This window comes from Lynx canadensis, chromosome C1 (assembly GCF_007474595.2).
Source record: "Lynx canadensis isolate LIC74 chromosome C1, mLynCan4.pri.v2, whole genome shotgun sequence".
NCBI lineage: Eukaryota > Metazoa > Chordata > Mammalia > Carnivora > Felidae > Lynx > Lynx canadensis.
Window position 1 is genome coordinate 153,674,825 of NC_044310.1, and position 26,088 is coordinate 153,700,912.

Genomic DNA, 26,088 nt, shown 5'->3' on the forward strand with positions numbered 1-26,088 from the left:
GCCTGCCCAGGTTGGGCTAAGGGCCCTGTCTCTGTTTCTAAGCTCTTTCCCATAATTCTACTCATCATTATATTGAAATTATCTTTCAAATGTCTGTTCTTGCCATCCATAAACTATAGGTATAGGTATTTAAGGTCAGGGACTGTCCTTTCTTCATCTTTATAGCCTGAACACCTAGAAGAGAGACTGACATTAGCTAGACTTTTCATAAATGCTTGTCGACTGGAAGAACAGACTACTCTATTTTTGCCCTTTGTTTGTGAATTACACCACATGCCAGTCTGGCTTCTCACTGGAAATAACAGACAGGTGAAAAACTCACTACGGCAGCCATTTAAAAAAATAATTGATGATGAGTAGAATACATTCTTAACACCGAGTAGCCTAAGCGGTTTCTCCAGCTCTGCTAGCACAGTGACTGGATGAATCTTTCCTGGGAATACATTGTCTTGCAGCTGTTTTTTCCTATTTTCATGTAGACTCAAGTCAAATGATGGATCTACTTGTTGCTTCATGTGAGCAATCTGTCTGGCAAAATGTACCAGTTCTAACACTGCTGCAGAACTTGGAATCAAATGGTATTTTAGTAAATCAGTTAGCTAATTTTGCTGGCATGGAAGTAGGCTTAGGAAATTTTTCTTTGACAGGGAATGTTTTTGCATGAAATTTTTATTGTCTCATGATAATTTTTACTGGCTCATTACTTCAAAATTATAGTTAATCTCCAAATTGAAGCAATTAAAAGCAGAAGGCACAAAGTTTCATTCATTTATTCCACTAATCATTCAACACTCTTTTGCTGCAATTCTAATTCTGTGTTAGGTTCTGTGCTGAGTCATGGGTATATGATGTGAAAAGAGCTAATGCAATCCTGTTCTCATGGAGCTTGCAATTGTGGGAAAGAGATAAAATACACAAGAAAACATAAAATATGAATAAAGATAATTTAACATATAGTGTGATTATTTCATTCCTATGCATGGATCCCTTCTTACTTTCCATGGTGAAACTTCTAAATATAACCAACTAAAATATTCATGTTCTGAACATACCTTTGTCTACCACACTTTCAGATAATAATCTCATCTCTGAAAAAATATGGGCATGCACATTCAAATGCTCTTCTCTGGTCTTCAGAATGTATCCATATTTTACTCTCCATACTTGATCTTACTGTTTCAAGAGGAAGAAGCATCCCAGTTCCTCATCAGGGATTACTCTATATTTTAAATTCCAACTTTTCAAGATCTCCTGGGGGACTTGGTTCCATTTTTTGGCTTGACCTATAACATGCTCAATATCTCCCATTGTAAAAACAAAAATGTATCTGTTAGAGTTCTTCCTGTCTCAAGCTACTTTTTTGCCATGTTACTTTCATTCATTGATGCTCCTAAAAAACAAAAAGAGGTGGGTATGTATTTGCCCAATTCACTTCCCTACCATTCACTTGCATCTTACTTTTCTCTAACCTGATGTCCACTAATATCATTTGACTGATGTTCCTAATGGTTACCAGTAACTTCCTGTCACCTGAGGTGGACATCCGTAGCTTGTATCATACAGTGGCTACTCCCTCTTCTCCTGGCATCATTGCCTTGACTTCTTTTGGGACCACTTTTTCCTCTACTCTCAATCCATGTGCTTTAGTGGGAGTGACCCTATCCTTAGCATTAAGGGTAGGCATGTAACAAACACGAGCAAGTCAGCACAGGCTATGATGATAGAGTTTGGGATCATCACCAGTCCCCATTAGAGGCAATCAGAACTAACAGTGGAAGTAAGGTTGGAGGTAACCTAAAAGAGAAACCTCATTCTCTTTTCATGGACTGGGACTTGAATGGATGTAGGCTGGTTCTGCTACTGTCATCTTGTCACAATGAGGAGACAGCCTTTCAGAAACTGGAGCCAAAACAGGAAGCAAAGCCAAGAAGTGGGAAAAGAGAAACTGTGTCTGATTTCATTGATTAAACTGCTAAATACAATCAAATCTAATAACGGGAATACCTTTGAACTTTGTAGTTATGTGAGACAATAAATTCTCTTTTGCGTCAAGCAGTTAGGATTCTGTGGTTGCTGTCATTTGCAACAAAAAAGGATAATAATTTAGTCATAAAAAATCGATGGCTCGTATTTGACAGAACTAATCATTGCCTTTTTCAAAAATGCACTATTCCTCTGTCTTTACCCATTTTTTCTTATCCTTCCTTTAATCCCCTCCAGGTCCTCTTTATGTATAGCATCAAATTGTAGAATTTTAGGATCAGAATGGATAAGGGGCAAAGAAACTAATACATATTAAGATCCTTGAGGAAGGCACATTTCATATGCATAAAAGCCTGTTGAAAGTATGGACACACTCTTTGGAATTATGTTTGGAACACCACACTAATGATTAAACTGCTATAAAAGAGATGTTATATGAAGAGAAAATAGTTGTAAATTTGGACTGCATGCTATCATTTCCATTCTGAATGTAAACAATAGAATATTAATGAGGCACAGAATGAAGGTTTTTGTAGTGATAATGCCTCCAATGGTAGTTTGAAAAAAAAAAAAGGAAGAACTGTCATTGCATTTTGATACTAGCACACTTTCTAGAAAGCAATTAAATTGCCTTGCCACCTCAGTTTTTAGAAAGCAAAAGGTTGGAAAATGCAATAAAAATGAACATTATTTCCAAAGAGAACTGAAAGTCATTGGACTATAAGATATTTGAAATCATATCAAAAAGCAGAATTTATAGCCTTATGAGTTATGAAAAAGGAAATTGAATCGTGTGTTTTATTTTTAAAACACAACGACTAAAAAGGTGTTTCCATAGTAACAAGGTCAATACCAGTAGCCATTACAGACCTTCCTCTTTGCTGATAGTGGGTTTAAAGATCTTTTCCAAATACCATTTTAAAAGCCCTATGAAAAAGTACAGCTTTTCTGATCATTCCTCTGAACCAAAAATGAGGAAAAACACACATGGAGTATTGAGTTTCTCATGTTTTATGGATTATAAGCATTTATGGTTGTCATATTTTCAGAAAGAAGCCTGCCTGACTAGCTATTATGCCAGCCCTCGAACATGGGATTTGATTAGCCTGATTATAAATCTGGACAAACAGAAGTTGTTTGCAGTAGTATTCAAACAGAAATAAAAGGCAGCACAATATTAGAAAAAAATACTTTTTTAACATCTAAATATTGAAAGAGTTAAGTAAATAATCCCTGTTATTAGAAAAATTGCAAAGGCTCAGATGAAGCATGATATCACCACTAGAGGAAGGTTAGAAAGATACAGACCACATTTTGTTTACAACAGAAATAAATAGCTCTTTGGCCATAAAATCAATTCATTTAGCGCCACCAGGAAATGGCCTCTCCTTCCTCTTTCCTTTGTATCAAGATATACTTGCCCATATGACAGTCATTTGTGCTGCCTTATCTTCCCCAATAACTGCGAGCCCCTTGAGAGTAGAGATGTTTTCTCTTTGTATTCACAATAGTATCTCACATACGTTTTCATTTAAAAAGTAACTAAAAAATAAGTAGAGAATGAATTGTGAAAAATAATGGCACAACAGTGCCTAAAATAACACAAAATCTATGGTGTATTTTTAGAAATGATACGTCAGTAAAAACGTATACTCGTGATTTAAATCTCTTTAAACCAAGAGGCTCTAGATCCTTGTTCACGGACTCAAAACTGTTAAATAATTAATTGTTTCCTAGACCAATTCCCTCAGAGTCTCTGCAGCTGGGGTCCTGGCATCAGTATTTTTGACAGCTACTCGGGTAAACCTAAAGCGATGCTAGAGTTGAAAATCATTGCTTTAAACTGTCCGCTGGGGCTCAATTAATGATTAATTTATTTGCCTCCAACTTTTAGCTACTTGGTTTTTTTTCCTCAATATTGCCTCATAGTATTGTATTTGCCAAATCTATAAGACCTTTTTTTTTTTTTTTTTTTTTTTTTGAGGGAGAGAGAGACAGCACACACACAAGCGAGCAGGAGAGAGGGGCAGAGAGAGAGAATCTTAAGCAGACTCAAAGTTCAGCGCAGAGTCTGACACAGGGCTCAATCCCTGTGATCCTTGGGATCATGACCTGAGCCAAAATCAAGAGCCCAACACTCAACTGACTAAGCCATCCAGGCAACCCTATAAGGCCTTTTATTATAACCTAATAATTTATTCTCTAGAGTCACTTTTTATAATGAAAGCTCCAATTAAAAAAGTTCTGTCTTACACAATTAAAAATGTTAACCAACAATTATCTATTGTATTCTGTTCAATATACTTATTAGTTTTTTGTTGCTGTAAATTCAGCTTCTGAAAAGCAGAGATGAATACAGTTCAATATAGTAGATACTAATCAATGTCAGTAGAATTTAATATATGATTTTGTGCTTTTATGCTTACCTTTCCTGGGCCTGGAATGCCTTTTACACTTTTATCTACCTGAGAAAATTCAGACTCATCTTTCAAAACACCCAGATCGTATCTTTCTTCCTCCAGGAAGCCCTTCCTGATTCAGTCAAACTATTAAGCCTTCTCTTCTTTGGCACTGCTACTGTGTTTATGCCTGTAGTTTGCACTTCTCCTACTGTACTGCCATTTCTTTTTCTTTTCTTCTTTTGTTTTTAAAATAAGTCCATTTGCACTACTTGATTGTGAACAACTTGCACCAGATGCTGACTTATGCCTCTCTGCTCTTTTACTCTCAGGGTGTGGCAAAATAGCTAGAAACAATAGGCATTCAATAAGAGTTTACTAAATGAAAGAACAAATGTCCACATTGAAGTGAACTGGGTGCATTTCAAAACCATGATTTCTGAGGACTAAATTGTGTCTCCTTCAAAAATTCATATACCCCACATGATGGTATCTGGAGATGGGGACTTTGGGAGATAATTAGGTTTAGAGGAGGTCCTGAGGGCAGGGCTTTCTTGATGGGATTAGTGTCCTTATAAAGAGCTAAGTTATTGTTGATATTAGTATGTAAATGTTTGTGAAAATCATCTCCCAAATATACAAGTTACTTTAAAATAAAGCTAAATAGTTTTTCTTTATTTGATTATGTATGTTAAAGTTTATATAATAATTTTCAAGACCTTACTGAATATGGAATTTTTATTTGTTAAGATGCACATTTGGATTTTGAAATCCACTGAAATAAATATAAAAATTTTTAAGTTTTTTAAACTTTCATCTGTCTCATGCATAAGCTAGGTGTTTTCTAGAAGAGAGATACGAGTGCCATTCAGAACTGCCTAATACTGCGTCTGTGACTTGTTGAAATCAAATAAACATCTTGATCAGTTGAAAAAAAAAAAAAAAAGAGATACCAGAGAGCTTGCTGTCTCTCTCCCTCTCTGCCCTGTGAGGACACAGCAGGAAAGCAGCTTTCTGCAACCAGGAAGAGATCTCTCCCCAAAACCTGACCATACTGACAGCCTCTAGAACTATGAGAAAATAAACTTCTGTTGTTTAAGACCCCAGTCTACAGTATTTTGTTCTGGCACCCCAAGCTAATACAACTATGAACTGGGATTAAGTTATTTGATGAGAACATTAATATAAATGTTACATTAATACTTGTGCTTACTTATGCTTTTTTATTTTAATCCTTTAAAAAATACATTTTTTTTCCCAAAGGAAAGGCTATATCAAATGCAATTAGACAAGATATTTCATAATTCCTCCCAAATAAATTTGAGGCATAATTTTTGGTATTTTCCTGGTTGACTAAGAACCTAGACATCAGCATATGAAGTTAAAAATGATGTGATCTTTCAGAACAATTAATCAATAGGAAAGAATAAGTTATCTTGGGGACCATGTTATCAAAGATAGTTATTTATCAGGATTCCTTTTTTCTCCCTCACAGGTTACATTCATTAAAGACCCAGTACAGTCTTTGTACTGTGCTATAGACACTGTCTTAAGTTAATTTTATTTTGTCTTAAGACCAATTTAAGCTTGTTTCATTCCAGCATTCTCTTGGGACGCTGGATAATAAACTCCCCAACCCTTATCTGGAGAATCTATTCTATAATCAAGGCATAAAAATGGAATTGTTTGAAATAGCAGTATCCATGCTTTGTCTTGTAGATAATATTTTTAAAACTTGGGGAACCGGGGCACCTGGGTGGCTCAGTCGGTTAAGTGTCCGACTTCGGCTCAGGTCACGATCTCACGGTCCGTGAGTTCGAGCCCCGCGTCGGGCTCTGGGCTGATGGCTCAGAGCCTGGAGCCTGCTTCCGATTCTGTGTCTCCCTCTCTCTCTGCCCCTTCCCAGTTCATGCTCTGTCTCTCTCTGTCCCAAAAATAAATAAACGTTAAAAAAAAAAAAATTAAAAAAAAAAAAAAAAAAAATTGGGGAACCAATACTAAGTTATCATTTTATTTGGCCAAATAACATTCAAAACAAATGAATGCCACTTTCAGCAATTAACATCAGTTCACAAGTGACAAAGCATCTTCACACAAATTAATTAAAGAATATAATCTTAGTAGAGAATAAAAGGTGGTTTTCAAAGTGACTATATTCATGTAGTGGGGAAACATCTACTATATTCCTTATTCTCATTTCGGCCTATGTTGGTGAAACTTCGTTAAGGGCAAATTTCTCTCAGATAGATAAAAAGTTTCTGTCATTTACCATTTTTCCTCCTGAGTGCTGGACTTCATTCTTATTTCTCGCTATTCAAAACCCTTCCTTATTCTAATTCTTAGGACTGACCATTAACATAAAAAGTAACCTCAGTTTAATCACATCAGCATGCAGGGTCCAGATGAACAATGCCTGTCTACTTAGATGTAATTATTTTCTCTCATTTTGTCAAATACTAAAGATAAATAATGCTTCCAATGCCATGATTACTTTATACTTCAGTATTTACAAGATATTATATAAATATCTACTGAAGGCTGTAAATTAAAAACTAACCAAGATAGCAATAAAACTTACATGTATGGACTCAGTGAGACTACCCTTGCCATTACAATTCCAAGAATCAGAGTTGTTAAAACTGTAGAAAGAAGAGAGATCTGCAAAAGAAAATGTAAAGATGTTGTCAGTTTGGAAGAAAAATCGTTGTATTGAAAATATTAGGTGTTTCTCTTTTTACTTGCATAAACACATATACCGTTTTTGTTTACACAATCCTATAGTAGTTTATTCTTATAGACTGGTGTTGATAATCTCAGGCATGTAACTTTTTATCAGATCACAGTATTACTTTTTTTCTCAAAATAGGGGACCATATATGAGTGCTCTAATCTTGCAACAGGGCTTTAAATGTTTTTATAGTGGCTTACTGTATAGAATACAAAACTGGTGATTTTCATTCATGAAAGTGAAAGGGAAGTTGTTTTCTTTTTTCTTCAGGTCCTATTTTGGTGTTGGCTTGTGCTTTTTTTCTACCTATAATTACTTCTTCTGCTTCGGTCTTTACCTTCTCCTCTCCCTTTCAACATAAGACCCTCCCCACACATACTCACTTTCACACATTTTGGGTGTCCTCTCCCTTTTCCCTTCTATTCTCTAGCTCTGTTAGTCTATTTTTCCTATTTGGCTTTGCCCTTTGGTCTGTTTCTACAGTCTTTGCTTTTTCCCCTCTCTTCTGTCACTATTTCAATGGTTAAAATATAAACCGGTCTGTGTGTATATGTGTTCTGTGCACTCAATATTAGATCTGTGTTTCTGCCCTTAATTTTTTAATGGATACGCCCATTTTAGACTTCTTTCTCTAATAAGAGAAACATAATATGAAACTGCTTTTATTTCATTTGATTGTCATTAACCTTGTTTCCTGGGTTGCTAGTTTTTAACTAGAAAGAAGGTTGTGTTATGAGTCCTCTAATCTACTGAGGAACAGGGATTTTAAATGGCATTCCCCAAGTCACACAGCTAGAAGATGGCAGAGGGAGAATTCAAATGCAACCATCCTGACTCCAGATCAGGTCTCCTAACTACTGTGCTTTGCTCACTGGGAGGTTTATTTAGATATTTCAATATGAATCTTTCAAAGGGAATTTAGGGAAAATGTCCAGGTATTAATAATATGATAGAATGTTAGCTTTCTTTTCATGAATGCCCAGCCTTCTGCTCTCAGAAAATAACATTTACATCTATAACATGTGAAATGGAAAATTGTTCAGCCATTTAAAATTTTTCACAAAAAACTCTTGTTTATTTCTGGAAGTCTGTTAGGGAATGAAGGTAGAGTGGTCAGGATACTTTGGAATATCATCTCCACTCTCAGCTCCATCCGGAAGGACTGTGGGTAACAGGACCCATAACATGATCCTTATGGAAGGATCCATAACTACAGATACACATGAAACATCACAGTAAGAAGTAAAATTCACTCAAGTGTTGAACTCTTCAAATTAAAACATAAAAATATATATAAATAACTCTCTTTAAAAATGATTCATCAGAATGCTTGGCAAAATATAGCTATAACACCAATAATATTTTGCATAAAATACAAACACTCCTTGAGAGTAATGAAATAAAAATATAAGTAGATAAAGGCTAACCCATGCAGATGAGCGTATATGGTGAGAGGAATAATTACTTGTTTGGTTTCACTAGAAATAAATCATAATTTCTCTTTAGCAATAAGAATCATACACAACGGCCAAATTCTCATGAATCAATCAACATACTGACATTTAAATTCACTGGATGAAACACATCGTAGTTTACTAAAAAATTTTTAGCCAATGAAGTGAGTTATCCTTACTTCTTAAACTTAGTCTAACTTTAAATTGTTTGAACTACTATCTGTAAAAATGATAGAACATTTTTTCAGTAAATTAGACTTGTGCAAGTATAATTCTTTTTATTTTCTAAATTGAAAGTATGCTGTCTGCTTTCAGAGTATCTACCTTAAAAAAAGGAAAGTAAAGAACATATTTATTTCATAATCATTAACTATTTAACCATCAATTCCCACAAATAAGATTAATATTCAAGCACAGTTTACCCTAGTATAATTATAAGTAAACTAAAAGAAACTAAGATAAATATAATTAAGAACTTGGCCATATAGAAGATAGTTTCACACAATTAGTACAGGTAACAAATTATACTTCAGTACCTTTTTATTTTTTATTTTTAAAATATAATTTATTGTCAAATTGGCTAACATACAGTGAGTAAAGTGTGCTCTTGGTTTCTCGTTTCTGCTCTTGGTTTCAGTCTGCACCTTTTAAAATGTAAAAGTTACCTTTCCAAGCTTGGCTATATCACGATACAAGGACAAAGGCAGAGTAAAGGCAGCCGTGGAAAGCACAATAATGAAGTGGCGACCAATAAACAAGTTTGCAGGGTCAACTAAAACACAACAAATATTATAAAGTCTTTATGGGTAAGAGTAACACACCAGGGATACAAGTAATTAGCCAAATACTTAATTGCAAAAATAACTCAACATTAAATGTTACCTAAATGACAAAGATTTTGAGTAAATAAATCCCATAAAATCATGTAAAAATAGAAATTATTCACAAAAATATAAATACAAAATAACTTAAGGATGAACCTATAGTTCAAATAATCTTTTAAAAAAAATTTTTAATGTTTGTTTGTTTGTTTGTTTGTTTATTTATTTATTTATTTATTTATTTATTTTAAAGTTTTCATTTATTCTTGAGACAGAGAGAGACAGAGCATGAGCAAGGGAGGGGCAGAGAGAGAGAGGGAGACACAGAATCTGAAGCAAGCTCCAGTCTCTGAGCTGTCAGCACAGAGCCTGACACGGGGCTTGAACTCACAGACTGTGAGATCATGACTTGAGCTGAAGTCGGATGCTTAAGCAACTGAGCCACCCAGGCACCCCTTAATGTTTATATTTGAGAGAGAGAGAGTGTGTGTGAGTAGGGGAGGGGCAGAGAGAGAGGAAGACACAGAATCTGAAGCAGGCTCCAGGCTCTGAGCTGTCAGCACAGAGCCTGACACAGGGCTCAAACTCATGAACCATGAGATCACGACCTGAGTTGAAGTTGGACGCTCAACCAACTGAGTCACGCAGACACCCCTAGTTCAAATACTCTTTTATTTTTCATTCAAATCATTTTGATAGCCTTCTAGTCAGTTTTCCTGCTTTACCTTTCCTTTGTCCCCCTAGAGTATACTTTTAACCCAGAAAGTACAAAGATCCTTCCCAAAGGTTAAACACATGATGTCACTGTTGGTTCAAAACTCTCTAATGGCAAATCCCTTCAATAGGAAGTAAGCTACATGAGGACAGGGCATGTTCTGAGGATTTTTCTTTTTTTTTTTTTAATTTCAGTATTCTAGAGAGACGTCAGCAGTAAAACTTAACATTTCAAAAATCAAGCTTTAGGTAAATATATTCTATTTCTACACTTTTGTTGAGAAGCAGTGGTCTCCCTGAAGAAAAGTAGACAGAAACAACTTGTGTAGACAAGTCTTTGGGAAGCTCTGCAGAAACCAGTATATACTGCAGACTCTTGGCTATCATAATGAATAAATAATTGTGTGTGTGTGTGTGTGTGTGTTGGGGGGGGGTGTACGTGCACACGTGTGCCTGTCATCAAATACAAGCAAAAGTTGTAAACATAAAATAAAACATACTTGCAAGGGTTTATATCATTTTAAAGCTGTGCTAACCATAGTGTTAACTTCAGGAGCTATATATCCATTCCAAGGAAGACACCACTGCTTAAATATTTGAGCTCATATTGAATTCTTTCAGAGACCCTACCATTAGGTTTTTGAAAGGTCCCCAGTGATACCAAGTCTTTGTTCATTAATTTGTGCAAAGTCTAAGGTCTATAGAATAAGTGAGTGAGTGTGGTTAAAAAAAAAAAAAGCTATTACTTGGAAAAGTGAGACTCATTTTTAATTTTCTCATATGGCTAATTAACTTACAGGGAAGTGCTCAGATGCAATTTCAAAGTGGTATAAATATACACACAAACACACACACGTACATACTGTAATAAAAAATAATCATGAATATTTGTTTAACTCAGACATAATTAAACAATTATCACAAAGTTGTGAAATCAAAATACTAAAACAGGAAGTTCAAGTTCCTGAACCCTGAGCTCAACTACTTACATATTTCTGGTGAACATAATTTGAATTAAATTATTTGCATATCTGTTTCTGTTGACCCTTTCAAATAATTTGCTCTACTAATATGTTTGGTAGAAAGTATAGGTTCTCTTCACTAGGAAATTTTAAGTCCTTAAAAAACACTGAAATAGAATCCTATGAATAGCAGAGACGAACCTAGTAACAAAGGCTCTCTATTACCATAAAGGACATTTTTTAATAAGGATCTAATGATGAGATCTATTATTTATACTGATCTTCTAACAAAAATACACCTGAATAAGTATTTTAAGTGTTTAAACTATAGTAAGATTTTTTTAAGTCTATTTATTTTGAGAGAGAGAGAGCACAAGCAAAGGAGCAGCAGACAGAGAGGGAAAGAGAATCCCAAGCAGGCTCAGCACTGTCAGCATAGGGACTAACGTGGGGCTTGATCCCAGGAACCATGAGATCATGAAATGAGCTGAAATCGAGAGTCAGGTATTACCTGACTGAGCCACTCAGGCACCCCTAAACTATAGTAAGATTTTTGAGAAATTTCAAAATCATCTAAACATACAAATTCTTATACCAACATTTCTTACTACTTTGACTTGTATCAAGAACCAAAGCTTTGGTTATCTGAGAGAAGTTATAAGCAATTCCCACTTGCCAGTCTAAGATATTGGTGATATATTTCAGGGGAAAAAATACAGCTAAGGATTTTATCTACTTCTAAAAGTATTTTGGCATCATCTTATACTTCATAAAATATACAAACAAGGCACACATTATAAAATATTCCATTCAACAATGATAAATAAACTGTGATAAGGGGCACCTGCGTGGCTCAGTCGGTTGAGCATCCGACTTCAGCTCAGGTCATGATCTCATGGTTTGTGAGTTCAAGCCCCGCGTCGGGCTCTGTGCTGACAACTCAGAGCCTGGAGCGTGTTTTGAATTCTGTGTCTCCCTCTCTCACGGCCCCTCCCCCGTTCATGCTCTGTCTCTCTCTCTCTCTCAAAAATAAATAAACAAAAAAATTTTAAAAAACTGTGATAAGAATAAAGTGTGTTCTTTGCTATGTGGCCTATTTTTTTTAAATTCATTTTTGATTATTAAAAATTTAATAACCAGGGAGGGAGGTTCAAAGGGAACTTTAGCTTTGTAGAAGGTGTTTTATTTATATGAAGAGTATATATCCATATACTATTTATAACTAAAAAACAACAAAAGTGTGATCGAAATGTTTCTCTTTTGGGGAAATTTAAATTAATTTTGGTCTATTTTGTTGTACAGCTGATATTATACAGGAGAATACTGAACTACCATCAAAGCAAATAGGATAGGTATCTATAATTTGATATAAAAGTGTATCCCTACTATACTACTAAGAGAAAAAGCACATTATAGAATAAGTTGTACAGTATTATCTTAGTCATGTGAATATCTGAAGTCATACATATTCTTAAGACTCTGGAGGTATATGTTAAAAAGGAAGGGAGGAAGGAAAGTAGGGAGAAAGTTGTTGGAAGAATTGTCCCTACCTGGTTTTCCCCAAACAAAGAAATTATGGGTATGTTCTATCTCCTCTATTTTGTCTGTGTTTTCTATTATTTCCTAGTAAATATATATATTTTTCAAATAAGAAAATAAAGTGATAAAAAGATCTTTCTAAATTAATATATGCTCCTTTGAAAACGTAAAATGTAACAAAGGAAATGAAAAAATCTTCATGAATCCAATTAAAAGATAATCACAGCTGACATGTGAATGTATTTTTTCTTGTTTTTTCCCTTAGTTGTTGATGAAAATAGAAAGTTTACATAATTAGGTCACATTTTATACACGGCATTCTTCCACTCACATGATCTCAGTTTATGAAAACATGATTTGTAGGCTGGGGGCTAGAACAGAAGCTGCTGATAAGAGCTAACAGTGTTGGGTAAGCCTGCTATCTGCCAAGGACTGTCAGTATTACCTCTGTTGTTTCACACAATTCTATGAAGCAGGTGGTACTCTACTTCGTAATTTAGAGATGAAGAGACTAGAACTCAGAGAGGGCATTAACCTTCTCAAGGCAACACAGCCAGCAAACAGTGTGTCTGTGATTTGATGGTCAAGTCTCCCTGATCTCCGTTTCCACTAAACCCTGTGAAAGGAGTAGGTGTGATTTCTAGTTTTAGGTTTTGTTTTCTTTCGGTTTGTATGTGTGTAGGATGAGTGATTCAGCACTGAGAGGAAAGGTGCATCTGCATCGCTGTCAACGATGATAACAACTGTAGAGTTAGGTCACCATGAACTGAGGATTATGTGGCTTGGACGGGAAGCTCTTCAAGACAAAAAGACTCGTGACCTCTAAGTTATTTAACGCGCCATGATATAGTGCAAGGTCAAACAGGGAGTGGGGTTGTGGCACATGTTGAAAAGGTCTGCTTGAAATGTTCATAGTGGTTTTTCAATATCAGGCCAAATGAAACAACCCAAATGTCCCTCAACTAGGTGACAGATAAACTGCTATACATCCATATGATGAAACACTCCTCAGCAATAAAAAAAGAGCAAACTACTGATACACCCCCAAACTTGGATGAATCTCAAATGCATTATATTCAGTAAAGGATGCCAGACTTGAAAGTCTACCTCTATACGATGCCATTTATCTGGCATTTTGGGCAAAGCAAAAGTAGGGAGAGAAATCGTATAGTGGTTACCAGGAGCTGTACATGAAGGAGGGTTTGACTACATAGGGAAATAAGGAAAAATTTTTTGAGGGGATGGAATTGTTCTGTATTTTGACTGTGATTGTGGATATATGGCTATGCATTTGTCAAAACTCACTGACCTATACATTAGAAATGGCTAATTTTACTGTATTAAATTATATCTTAATACAAATAATGGGGGGAAAGTCAGCTTGCTTCTTTAAGAAACAGCATAGTAAAAACAGTACATGAAAAATGTTACTACAGAGAGTTGGGGATATGTAGCACAAGATTTTTAAAATCCAAAGTATTCTAAGTATATGAATAGCAATGATATCCTTTAAACAGCTAAATAAGAACTAAACTGTCTATAAAGGTAGATTAATACTTTAGGATCAGAATGGATCATGGATATTGCTAGATATCTGAAGTCATCCAATTCTTCCACTTGCAAATATTTTGCTTGTAAGTTATTATGAACAACATTAACTATGAATAATACATAAATAAATATATTGACTCACCTCCTGGGATTCTTTGGAAAACTTTACTCAAAGTATCTCCAGTTATTATGTTGTAACTTATCATAGCTAAAAACATAATTAAAATAATACAGTTACTGATAAGCCATCGCATATCTCATCTTGAATATTTAAAATTTTGTTTTGCATTTAGCAGTGTTTTCTCCAATTTTTTATTTAAATTCCAGTTGGTTGACGTACAGTGTAATAGTAGTTTCAGGTATAGAACTTAGTGATTCATCACTTATATACAACACTTGGTGCTCATCACAACAAGTGCCTTTCTTAATACCCATCACTGATTTTCAAAGTAATGTTATTCCCAAATATTGGCATACTCCTACATCTTTCAAATATGTATTGTGATTATGAATATGTACAACTTCAAAAATAGCTAGATAACAGATTTATGGGAGAATATAAATTTATATTACAAAAACATTTTCACCTTACAAATCTTTTCCAGACAGAACACCTTTAAATAATAGTGAGTTTTGGTAGTCATTTAAAATGTGATTTGTTGGACACCTGGGTGGCTCAGTCGGTTAAACATCCGACTTCAGCTCAGGTCATGATCTCACTGTTTCCAAGTTCGAGCCCCACATCAGGCTCTGTGCTGACAGCTCAGAGCCCGGAGCCTGCTTAGGATTCTGTGTCTCCCTCTCTCTCTGCCCCTCCCCTGCTCACGCTCTGTCTCTGTCTCTCTCTCTCTCAAAAATAAACATTAAAAACTTTTTTTTAATTAAAATTAAAATGTGATTTGTTTTGTTACTAAAGTTCAGTTTCCAAACATGTTTTCTGTAACACATGCTTTGCTCAAAACAAGGAACAATAATAGAAAATTGTGAAGGCTCCCAAATACCCCCTCATTTAAAAAAATAAGATTTGGGGGAAATAATAGTCTTAGCCTTCCATGAAGACATAAGGAGCTACTGGTTTGAACAATAGCTTCTACATTATTGATTTTAAAAATCAAGTCAATTCAACCACTGGTAAACGTTAACAACGCACCTAAGAAGACATGCTCACCAGTATGGCACAAATTTTAAATTGCATGTTGGCCTTGTTTGTACATGGCTTCCACAGACCCTTAGGTTTTCAAAAAATGTATTTCAGCTTTAGAAGAAATCTATTATTTCACCTATTCACTTTTGTTTTTTTATTATTTTGTTAAATGTTTACTTTTGAGAGAGTGTGCGAGGGGGGAGGGGCAGAGAGAGGAGCAGGCTCTGTGCTGACAGCAGAGAACCTGATGCGGGGTTCAAATTCATGAACCATGGGGCTCAAACTCACGAACTGTGAGATCATGACCTGAGTTGAAGTAGGATGCTTAACTGATTGAGCCACCCAGGTGTCCCTTACCTATTCACTTTTAATCTACTATTAAAGCTACTTTCTTCAAAAATAGTTGTATGCTTATGAAATAATTCCAATATTCATTGTCACCTTACCTATGAGGATATACCTGTAAAAGGAATCAACTTACCTATAAAAGGATACAAAAACTGAAGAACAGAGAGGAGGAGATATCCCGGAAAGCCAAAGGTTTTATTGACCAAAGACTGGTAAGTGTCTGTTCCAGAGAGGGCCCCTCCTTTTATCAATAAAACAAGGGAAAAGTCTGCGGCAAAAATAGCAATTAAACAATGTCAGATTGCATTTAATACTACACAAGTTTTAAAAAATATTTTGACTTAAAGACTTCAAAGAAACTTTTTGAAGAGTTTAATTTAATGCCACAGTAGATTGGCATGGCAAGGCTCACTTTCTTCTCATAAAACATTACCTTTCATGAAACAGTACTATTTCCAGTCATATATTTTTCAATTGAGATGCAAATACACTTAACATATCTGTGCAATGACCTGGACAGAAGGAAGTATGCAGACTAGAAACAAAGCATCAGTTTTCCATTTTACTTTCCTAACCTAACCAATGTAACGACTTTTAACAGGATGTGGCTCAACTGTCCAAGCAACAGAATGTAGGTAATCAAATATTTCATAGACATTCAATGTGTGAAAACCAAGAATGAAAAATGATGCAAGCATTCAGGAAAAAAAATAGATTGAGGAGAATCAGATCATTTGTTTTATAACAAAGTACAAGTAGGAACTTTATTTTACAGTTATTGTGGTTAAGAGAGAACCCCAAGAATTTTTTTTTGTAATTTATATTTTAAAGATTTAAGCTCTCATTTTAGAGTTGGATTTGAAGACACAAATATATAGAAATTATACAATTAAAAGTTGATCTCTCTTTCCTTCCCCCCCACTTAAATCAATGTTTTTTGAATACTAAATGAATGACACTGAAGGTGCATTGGGTACACAGCTATGTACAGGGTATGATTCTTGTTCTTTCTCTTCTCTTGCTCATGCTTCCAGCACAGGTGATTTTTTTTATCCCTTAAGTAATTTGGAAATGCATTAAAATACAAAGGAAAAAACAGAAATCATTGCAATATGCTTTCCACCTTGATTCCCTCCAACATTCTCGAATCTTCTTTCAACAAATTCACCAGTAAGCTCCAAGTTGATAAATCCAACTGACGCGTCCTAAATCTTAATCTAACTTGCTATTTCAGTAGCAAGTTTTTTTCTTTTATTAAAACTTTTTAATGTTTATTTACTTTTGAGAGAGAGACAGAGACAGAGACAGAGCACAGGTGGGGAGGGGCAGAGAGAAAGGGAGACACAGAATCCTAAGCAGGCATCAGGCTCTGCGCTGTCAGCACAGAGTGGGATACGGGGCTTGAACTCATGAACCGTGAGATATTGAGCTGAGCCAAAGAGGGACACTTAACCAACTGAGCCACCCAGGCACCCTAGCGATTTTTTTGTTTACCATTCCCCTCTTCCTCAACCATCTTCCCTTGGCCTTTGTGACTTCACTTTCTCTTGGATTTCCTCCTACCATTTTTTTTTTTTTTTTTTTTTGGACAGAACAATAAACATGACCAAAGATAGGAAGCAGGAAGATTTATTTGCCTTTCCGAGCTTTGATTTTCCTCAGATACAACTTTAGCTTCTTGTCCCCTAGCACATAACCACCTACTCCGCCACACTGTCTGGTCTTGAAGCGACGTATGCAAGAAGCTTGCCCTGCTGGAACCGCTCCTTCAGAATCCCATTGATTTGGGCATTCTTTTTCCTTTCATCATATTTCTTCTGAATTTTCTTTGTTTTTTGTTTAAAGCTTGTCAGGAGTCAGGTTGGTCCCCTTCTTGCAGCACAGGGACAGTGCACAGTAGGACTCCTACCACTGTCATAGGGTGTGCTGTCAATGAGCATGATACAGTTATTCACCAGGGTTTTGGTGCTGACCAGTTCGTTGTTAGATGCATTACAGACAACATCAATAATTCTTGTTTTGCGTGTACAACACTGGGAGCCTCAGAAGAAGTTCCCCACGGCCAGTCTCAAGGCACGGTCCTGCCTTCCCCAACATGGACTGTGTGTATGTGGCAGGGCCAATCAGGGTTTGCAGCGGGCATCCCAGCTCATACTTGTGCTTCTTGTAGGGCTTTCTCTTGCCCCCGTCTTGTGGTGCTTGTGCCACTTGTCCCCAGAGATGCGCATTGCTCTGAGCGCTGTCTGCAAAAGAGCGGATTTCCTCCTACCTTTTGACCAATCATACAGTTTTTTGTTTTCTGTTTTTTTGTTTGTTTTTACCAGTTTCTTTCACTCTGTTTAAAACCTGGATTCTTGGGACTTCTTTCTCACTCCTCAAAATGAACTACTGTGATCTTACTCATGCCTGTGGCTGTAATTTTCATACAGCTGTTATTAATCACCATCATTGTATCTCTAAACCAGTCTCCTCCAAACTCCAATTTCTATACCTAGCTAGCTAATAAACATTTTACCTTGGACATCTCATAGACATCTTTGTTTTTTGTAATGCCCAAATGTTAATTTATAGATTTGTTCTGGAACCTGCTTCTCCATCTATATTTTTCCAAATTATTAACAATATCAGTAGAAATTTGAGAATCACCATAGACTTCTCATTACCCATCACCTGCTATATTCTTTTGGTTACCAAGTCCATTAACTACTGCACCATAAATTATTCAACAGTATCCTCTCATTTCTAATCTCTAATACGTTTTATTTGAGGGCTTAGGCTTTTATCATTTCTTTCCTTGATTACTGCAAAAACTCCTAATAGTTCTCCCATCCACCCATCTGGCCCCTCTTCAAGATACTTTTGACATGCCTTCCCTACCAAGATTTTCTTGACGTCTCCCCTCTACCAGATGGACCTGACCACAGCATACACCTGATCATGTCTTCTGCTTAAAATCCTCCCGGGGAATCCTCTAACGCTTTTGGATTAAAAAATCCTTTTCATGAGGCAGAAAAAATTACTTATTAGCTGTGTGATCTTGGGTGAAAGACTTGATTTTCTCGAGTCTCAGCTGTAAAGTAAGACAATACACCAAACCTTGAAAAGTCTGTGAGGATTATGATATTTAAATGTCTACCACCATGCCTAGCATGCTATTACAGGCTAAATGAACGGGAATTTGTGCTACTTTTGGTTATTTTCTATAGGCTGCATGTGGTGGTGGAGAAAGCTCTGTATTTGGAGTCTGATAACAATAATGATAACAGCCAGAAAAATACTAGCAAATACTTTCACAGCACTGTTTTCTGTGCCAGGCTTTTTCCTAAATGCTTTATGCATATTAACTTGTTTAATTCTCACAACAACTGTAAGCAGGTGCAATTATTACCCACCGCCTTTAAAAGATGAGAAAAGTGAGCCACAGAAGGGTAAGCAAATTGCTGAACTTCACAGGGTTAGAAAGGAAGATTCAGGACTCAGATCCTGGTTGTCTGGCTCCAGAATCCATGCACTTAGTCAAAGTTACAATTTTCTTGTCAATAACTGCTAACCTGGGGCAAGTCTTTTAACCTATCAAAGGCTCAATTTCCTTCTCTAAAAGAGTAGAACATACTCCATGAAGTAGAATATCTACTTATGAAGGATTAAGAACAGTGGCTGCATTACGCTTAGGATCCAGCCAGTCCGCAGGAAGCAGTAATGATGATCATTACATGGGAGCCTTCATAAATGCCTCTGCAAACCTCTAACTTCACCTCTCTCCCCTTCGAACATCAACCCTATGCTTTAGCCAGATGGAATCACTTACACAGCTTCCTTTTGCACTTCCACATTTCCCTCTGCTTAGAGTACCCTTCCATTTTCTTTGCTCACTCATCAACAGTCAGTGGAGGTGTCTCTTCATTCCCAAAATATGACTGCTCCTTTGAGACTGGGTTAAGTGCCAGCATCCGTATCATAATGCACATATTTATGTATTTTTATTATGGCATTTTCATGAAGTATTATAATTCTATGTCTTTGTCTGCCTGACAACATCGTGAGCTTCATACAGGCAGGAATAATGTTCTTCATTGGTCTAATGACAGCAGTTGTCACTAAATATTTGTTGAATGAATTAATATAGCAGGATTGCTAGATGTCTACATAACTGATCAAAATTCAATGTAATAAATGGCCTAATGAGTATATTTAAAAATATTCTAAAATCACAAAAGACATAGAAATTAATTATATTGCCTTTGTTTAAAACCAGGAAAGGCTTCACAGAGGAGTTGAGTAAGCCTTGGAGGATATACAGGATTTCACCAGGTAGAGAAGAAAAAGAATGTCAAGCAGGGAGACTATCCATGGGAAGGCAGCATGACAGCACAATCTGCAGAGGATGGAATATTCCAGAATAGCTAAAACATAACTTCTACACATGGTAATGTTCGTGACAATGTGAAAGAGATGTTAGATTAGTTGGAGATGAAACTAAAAATTCAGATTGTGGCTGAGCTATGAAGGAATTTGAATGCAATACTTTTTTTTCTGTTGTCGTTATGCAGTCTTTAAATATACTGCATGCAAATTTTAGATAAATCCATGAATAAGTCTATGTTATCCAACATAAAAATTTTCTTTTAAATCAGTATGTATGTTTGAAAAATAAAAATTATTACACTCTAATCAACAAATATAAAAATCTTAAAAAAATTAAACTAAAGCATTTGTTGTAAATATTTACAATTTGTTTTTATTTCCCAACATTTCAAAAACATGAAAACAGAAAAACTACCTCCTAGCTGGACATATCTCATTAGAGGCCTTAAAAAGAAAAAAAAAAGAATAATTATAAAGAAAAACAATTGTGTAATTACAGTGTCTATTTTTTTAAGTTCATTTTAAATTTATTTATTTTTGAGAGAGAGCGTGAGAGCATGTGTGCAAGTGGGGGAGGGGCAGAGAGAGAGGGAGACACAGAATCTGAAGCAGGCTGTGCTGACAGCTCAGAGCCTGACATGGTGCTTGAACCCACAAACTGTGAGATCATGATCTGAGCTGACGTCAGAGGCTTAACCAACTGAGCCACGCAGTCACCCCTTATCTATTTTGAAAGAGAGAGAGAGAGAGAGAGAGAAAGGGAAAGAGAATCCCAAGCAGGCTCTGCACTGTCAACAGACGGATTGGGGGGATGTGGGGGGTGGGGTGGGGCTTCAAATGACAAACCGAGAGATGAGAAATTGTAACCTGAGCCAAAATTAAGAGTCAGAAGTTTAACTGACTGAGCCACCCAGGGGCCCCTACAGTGTCAACTGAAAGAAAAATTCAGTATTATATCCTACTTGTAGATTTTCCTCTTTAAGGCCTAATTAAAAAATAAAAGGAATCACAGTCTGTAATTTTTTTTTTTTTGCTTCTGTGTGGTCATCCTTTATTCATCAAAGTTACTTAAATATTTTGATCATGCAACTGAATAAGAGTAACTAATTTCTACTGATTAGTAACTTTGCAATATATGGCTTTGCAAAAGGCTGTTCACAGTCACTGCTACAAGTTTATGCATGGCATTAGTTGAGACAGTTATTCACATTATGATTTATTTATGTATAATGTGATTTGGCTTGGGTAAATTGTCAATTCTCAAGTATTTAATTCTTAGGTGATATATATTTTTTAAATTTTTTTCTATCTACTGGGTTACAGTGTGTGTAAATGTTTACAGCGTGCTTAAATAATCCACGGTTATTATGCCTGGGTGGAAATTATTTGTCAGTGATGACTGACTGGGAAACAGGAAATTAAAAACGACAAGAGTAATCCTTGAATGGGATTTTTTAGTGTGATGAATGTTCTCATGAATAGAATGCAATTTTTAAACACCAGAAACTCTGAATAAGCACAACGTTATGGGTCCCATGGGTTACTCAGTTTTGTGTCTTAAGCTACAAAATAAGAGCTTAGAAGCTCAAAGCAGCTTAGGTTTGGGGAGAGCAGGTGGTGAGAAGAAAGCAGGGAGGAAAGCAGCCCAGTGCTCCTGCAGCTACTGTGGTAACTACTGTGTGCTTTACTCTCTCTTCCTCAGCCTGAGGGAAAAAACAGAGTTAAAGGCTGGTCTTGGAAACCTGAGATTTTGTGAGGGGATGGCATCTTGGGCTCCAGAAGCAGAGCTGACCAGAGATTCCTGGGCATGGGATTTGAGGGAGTGCCCTCGAGAGAAGGGGAAGAACAGGACAGGGGAAGGGAAACAGCTCAGCCAGCGCATGGTCTCAGGTGAAGACTATCCTCAGCCCAATCCTTGTGGTGGAGGCCCTCTGGAGCTACACCTGCAACACTCACTGGTGTCTCCCGGAGGCTGGGAGGTCAGCTTTTGTGTTCCTACCAGTCAGTCATTGGCCAGAGGCTGGGCATCATTACCTCACAGGAAGGTGGCACCATCGAGAGCCAGGTCAACTGAAGAAACAGACAGCTGAGGAGTTCTGCATTGCCTGGTAAAAGGCATCCAAGTGACCACACACAGCAGCCACCATACCAACAGCCACTGCAGGTGGTATCTGCCTCTTTCACAGTGACCCTAAGGTAGAGGAAGGACCCTGTGGTTGTCATGAGGTGAGTTGGGGGGGTGGCGGGTAAAAGGGCAGGGATGAGAACAACAGGAAGAGGAGGTGAGTATGAGCTGTAAAGTAGCAAAACGTGAGTGTGAATGAACATGTTACATGAAAAGGGAGAAGCAGAAGAGAAGTGATAGAGAAGTACCTTATTGCTGCCCTCTAAGATAGTGGTAGTAGGGAGCCTGGGCAGGCACTGTGGGGAGCGGGTGGTGGACACCCTGAAAGGTGCTGGTTGAGCACCAGGCCTTTCAGTCTTACCTGCACAAAAATAGCTAGAAAATACTGCTCATTCATGTGCATCTGCTTAAGGTATTTGTGGGAGAGGAAGGCCTGATGTCTACACTTTCAGAGCAGTCTCTCCCAGCCTTTTTAAAATTTTTTTTTTCAACGTTTATTTATTTTTGGGACAGAGAGAGACAGAGCATGAACGGGGGAGGGGCAGAGAGAGAGGGAGACACAGAATCGGAAACAGGCTCCAGGCTCTGAGCCATCAGCCCAGAGCCTGACGCGGGGCTCGAACTCCCGGACCGCGAGATCGTGACCTGGCTGAAGTCGGACACCCAACCGACTGCGCCACCCAGGCGCCCCTCTCCCAGCCTTTAAAATGACTCCCCCATCTACTGCTCTCTGCACAAAGTGAAAAAAGGCACATGAAAAGGATTTAGGCTTGGTGATATATAATGCTTTTCTAATCTGTTCAGAGGATTAGTAGGCAAAGTAAATCTTCTCGGACATAAATGTCTAAATCTTTAGGATTATTTGATGCACTTCTTAATTAGGAAATTCAATTATTTGTGTGTGTGTGTGTGTGTGTGTGTGTGTGTAATCATCATTGCACAATTTAAGTTGCAGGAAAAAGCAATTACATAGTATTTTACCTGTAACATATGAAACCCAGAATAAAAGCAATATTCCCAGAGGAAAGCCAGCTTGCTTCATTGAATAAGGTAATCCTGGAAAAAACATAAAATGCCCCACCCATCACATTAATAAAACATACAGAAATTTAGAAGTTTCCCCCCAATTCCTATATATAACAAGCTCATAAAGTGACATATTTACAGGACATGGTTGTAAACAGTGCACAAGGCTACTCAAATGTTAGTATGTTAATACTATTTCAGAATAAAATGCAAGCTAAGGACATGTCAAGAAAGCAAATTTATGAGATGACGGAATAAGAATAAGAAAGCAGCAAGATGCCAGTTCACACAAATAATGTTCACTTCAGGGTGAGGGGAACATGACCTTGAATATGTGGAAAGTAATGACTTAAAGCTTTCCTTTCGTGCTAGCTGGGAAAGCAGAGAAGGTAATAAGGCTACAGAAAGGGGATATGAGGAAAGACTAATGCCAGAATCAAAATGGTAACCATGTAGGAAAAGGAGAGAAAAATGAGAAGGCAAAAGTATTTTCTATAAAGCTGAAGGGTTATATAAAATTATTTCCTATGAATTTTTTGGGAAATGGTCAATTTTAGATTATGGGCAATACATATTTAAGATAAAATGTATTTAAAATATTTCCATCAAGAATTTATTCCATGAAAAATTTTTCCTTAAAAAATCTGCTGTACATAATTAAGAGGCACTTTTCAATGCTGCTGACACGAATCAGCTTAAAAGTGTTCACATTAGGAATTAACTCCGGAATTCTGCCTGGCAGAGTTGCCCACACCTCTCTGATTCATGGGGGCAGAATTTCAAACAAATCATTGCCCCTACTTGATTACTTTGCCTCACCTACCTCTATTCTGTGTACCACCAAAAAGAATTGTCTATATATGGAATCAAGGAAAATCAAGAGACACATCAGCTTGCAACAGATGAAAAAAGTAACTCAATCCGGATGAACATTCAATGATGACTATAACTAAAAGGTCAAAACTTTACAGGAAAAAGTAGTATTCTCAATGAATTTTGCAGGATTTTGTTTTGTCTTGCTGTTTCTTAAATTGGATGTTTTCCGAGAACAAACAGAATGATAAGCACTGAAAAAATAATTGCCTTAATTACTCTAATGCAACGCACATAATTTTGTCAGAATTTTCCCCTTGCTTCAAACTGGGAAAATATGAGCTGCTCATTTTTTTCAATTCTGATTATTTGGCTCCTTCATTAAAAAAAATCTATGTATTTTCATTTAACCAATATCTACTTATTAATTAAATGATACTTAAAATTAATATATCATAAGTTTGTACTTTAACTCTAGACAGGCAAGGAAACACTGTATGATTTAATTATTCACAAGGTTATTATGTTTTCACATTAAACTTATGTACCTTCAATATTTCCAAATATCTGGAGATTTACACTATAGAAGGTCATAGAAAGGTGGTTCAAGTAATGGTGGACACTTCAGGAAGATGGAAAAAGTATATTATTATTTATTTATTATCAATTGACCATAGAGCCCATAAAAATAAATTCAGCAGATCCCATATGCAGCTCCAACTTTATCTGCCACTCATGGAAGATGCTCTCAAATGAGGAAAGAGTGTGAACAGAACCTCATCTTCAGCATAAAAGTGCACATGGTTACACTGGAAAAAAAGGAGGTGATTTTATGGGAAAAAATTACCAATTTTAATACTTAATATTTTTTCCTCAAAAATAATCAGTGAACACTAGCAACAGAGTAAGAGCCTTAAATTTTGTCTTTTCATTTAAAACTTAAAACAAAACAAAACAACACTTACCTATTATACCAGATCCTATAATCGAGTTGACAACATTAAAAACAGCTGTGGACTGACGACAAGTTTTCCCTTTGTGCTTATGTTCAGAAACGAGCGTTTCTCTGTCATCCAGATTGCTCTATTTTGATATATAAAATGGCAATTAAATATTTACTAGGTCAAAAAATTAGAAAAGTGTCAGATAAATATGCAATGAAGGATAACGGTAAGAAAATGAGAGCAGGATAATAATAATATAACGTATAATAATAATAAAGAACAACAATAACAGCTAGGAATAGAGCATTGTAAACAAATTCCATCCTAAAATGTCCCAATTATAGCTGCACCAAGTTCACGGACTGCTGAATGGAATCCCAGAATACAGGCTCAGTTAGGGAGCCAATGATGCGATTTTGTAAGATTAAAGGGGTATATTGAAAAGTGCCTGCCAAGAAAAAAAAAAAAAAAAGGTCAGAGGAAGGCAAAACTTTTTCTCCTGGAGGACTTTCTGCAGTGCTAAAACCCAAGGCAGCAGACCTCTGTTGCAGGGTGAATGAAACTGGAAGGGACCTGGCTTCAGAAGCTGCCCCAGTCCCCAGCTTTACCTGAGGCAGGATGACGGGCCCCTGCGCCTGGTAGCCCATGGCTGCAACAGAGTCCTCAGCAAGCGGAAGGCTTGCGGGCCTGGGAAGCCCACTCTTGCTCTCCCAGCCTCCCCTGCGACCTCGCACATCCGGGGGCCCGCGCGGCGGGAGAGGGGAGCGAGCGGTCCCGCGGCCGCCCCTGGCCCCACCTCCGCAGTTCAGCGGGGGCGCGGGCTGCTGGGCTGTAGCAGCCCCGGATGGTTTCTTCTGGGAGCTCGTCCAGCCAATGCACCCTCCTTCTCAGGCAGGATGCTACACGGGATGCTTCTGATCTGGGCAGCCCTCTCTCCCCTCACCAGTCTTTCCCCACCCGCGCCCCACCTCCAGTTGGAAAGTACAGTTTGTTCTGTGCTGCCCTACCCAGATTGTGCTAAGAGATACGATGGCTTCATTTTAGTCCACTCCAAAGTTAGCTGCTGCTCTTTGGATGGAGTCTTACGCCCAGGTAAGAATGCAGTAGCACCCCTCCTCCCATGGAGCATCTTTTCTGTTCCCACCACCTCCTCCTCCCTACACATCTTCTGT

The 26,088-nt window shown here is 37.0% G+C and overlaps 1 protein-coding gene and 1 pseudogene across 1 annotated transcript in view; both read right to left on the reverse strand.

Moving 5' to 3' along the window:
- Window positions 1–25,616, reverse strand: part of SLC38A11 (solute carrier family 38 member 11) — a 55,746-nt gene extending 30,130 nt beyond the window's left edge. Inside the window, exons 1-7 of the mRNA XM_030324554.1 lie at window positions 25,525–25,616; window positions 24,938–25,055; window positions 23,115–23,189; window positions 15,777–15,911; window positions 14,294–14,359; window positions 9,230–9,336; window positions 6,961–7,040 (exon numbers count right to left, since the gene is read on the reverse strand). Of these exons, the coding sequence (XP_030180414.1) occupies window positions 6,961–7,040; window positions 9,230–9,336; window positions 14,294–14,359; window positions 15,777–15,911; window positions 23,115–23,189; window positions 24,938–25,055; window positions 25,525–25,563 (620 nt within the window). The 5' untranslated portion in view covers window positions 25,564–25,616. The remainder of the gene's footprint in view (window positions 1–6,960; window positions 7,041–9,229; window positions 9,337–14,293; window positions 14,360–15,776; window positions 15,912–23,114; window positions 23,190–24,937; window positions 25,056–25,524) is intronic.
- On the reverse strand, window positions 2,921–17,871 carry LOC115520309 (annotated as a pseudogene).
- Window positions 25,617–26,088: the final 472 nt, after the last annotated feature.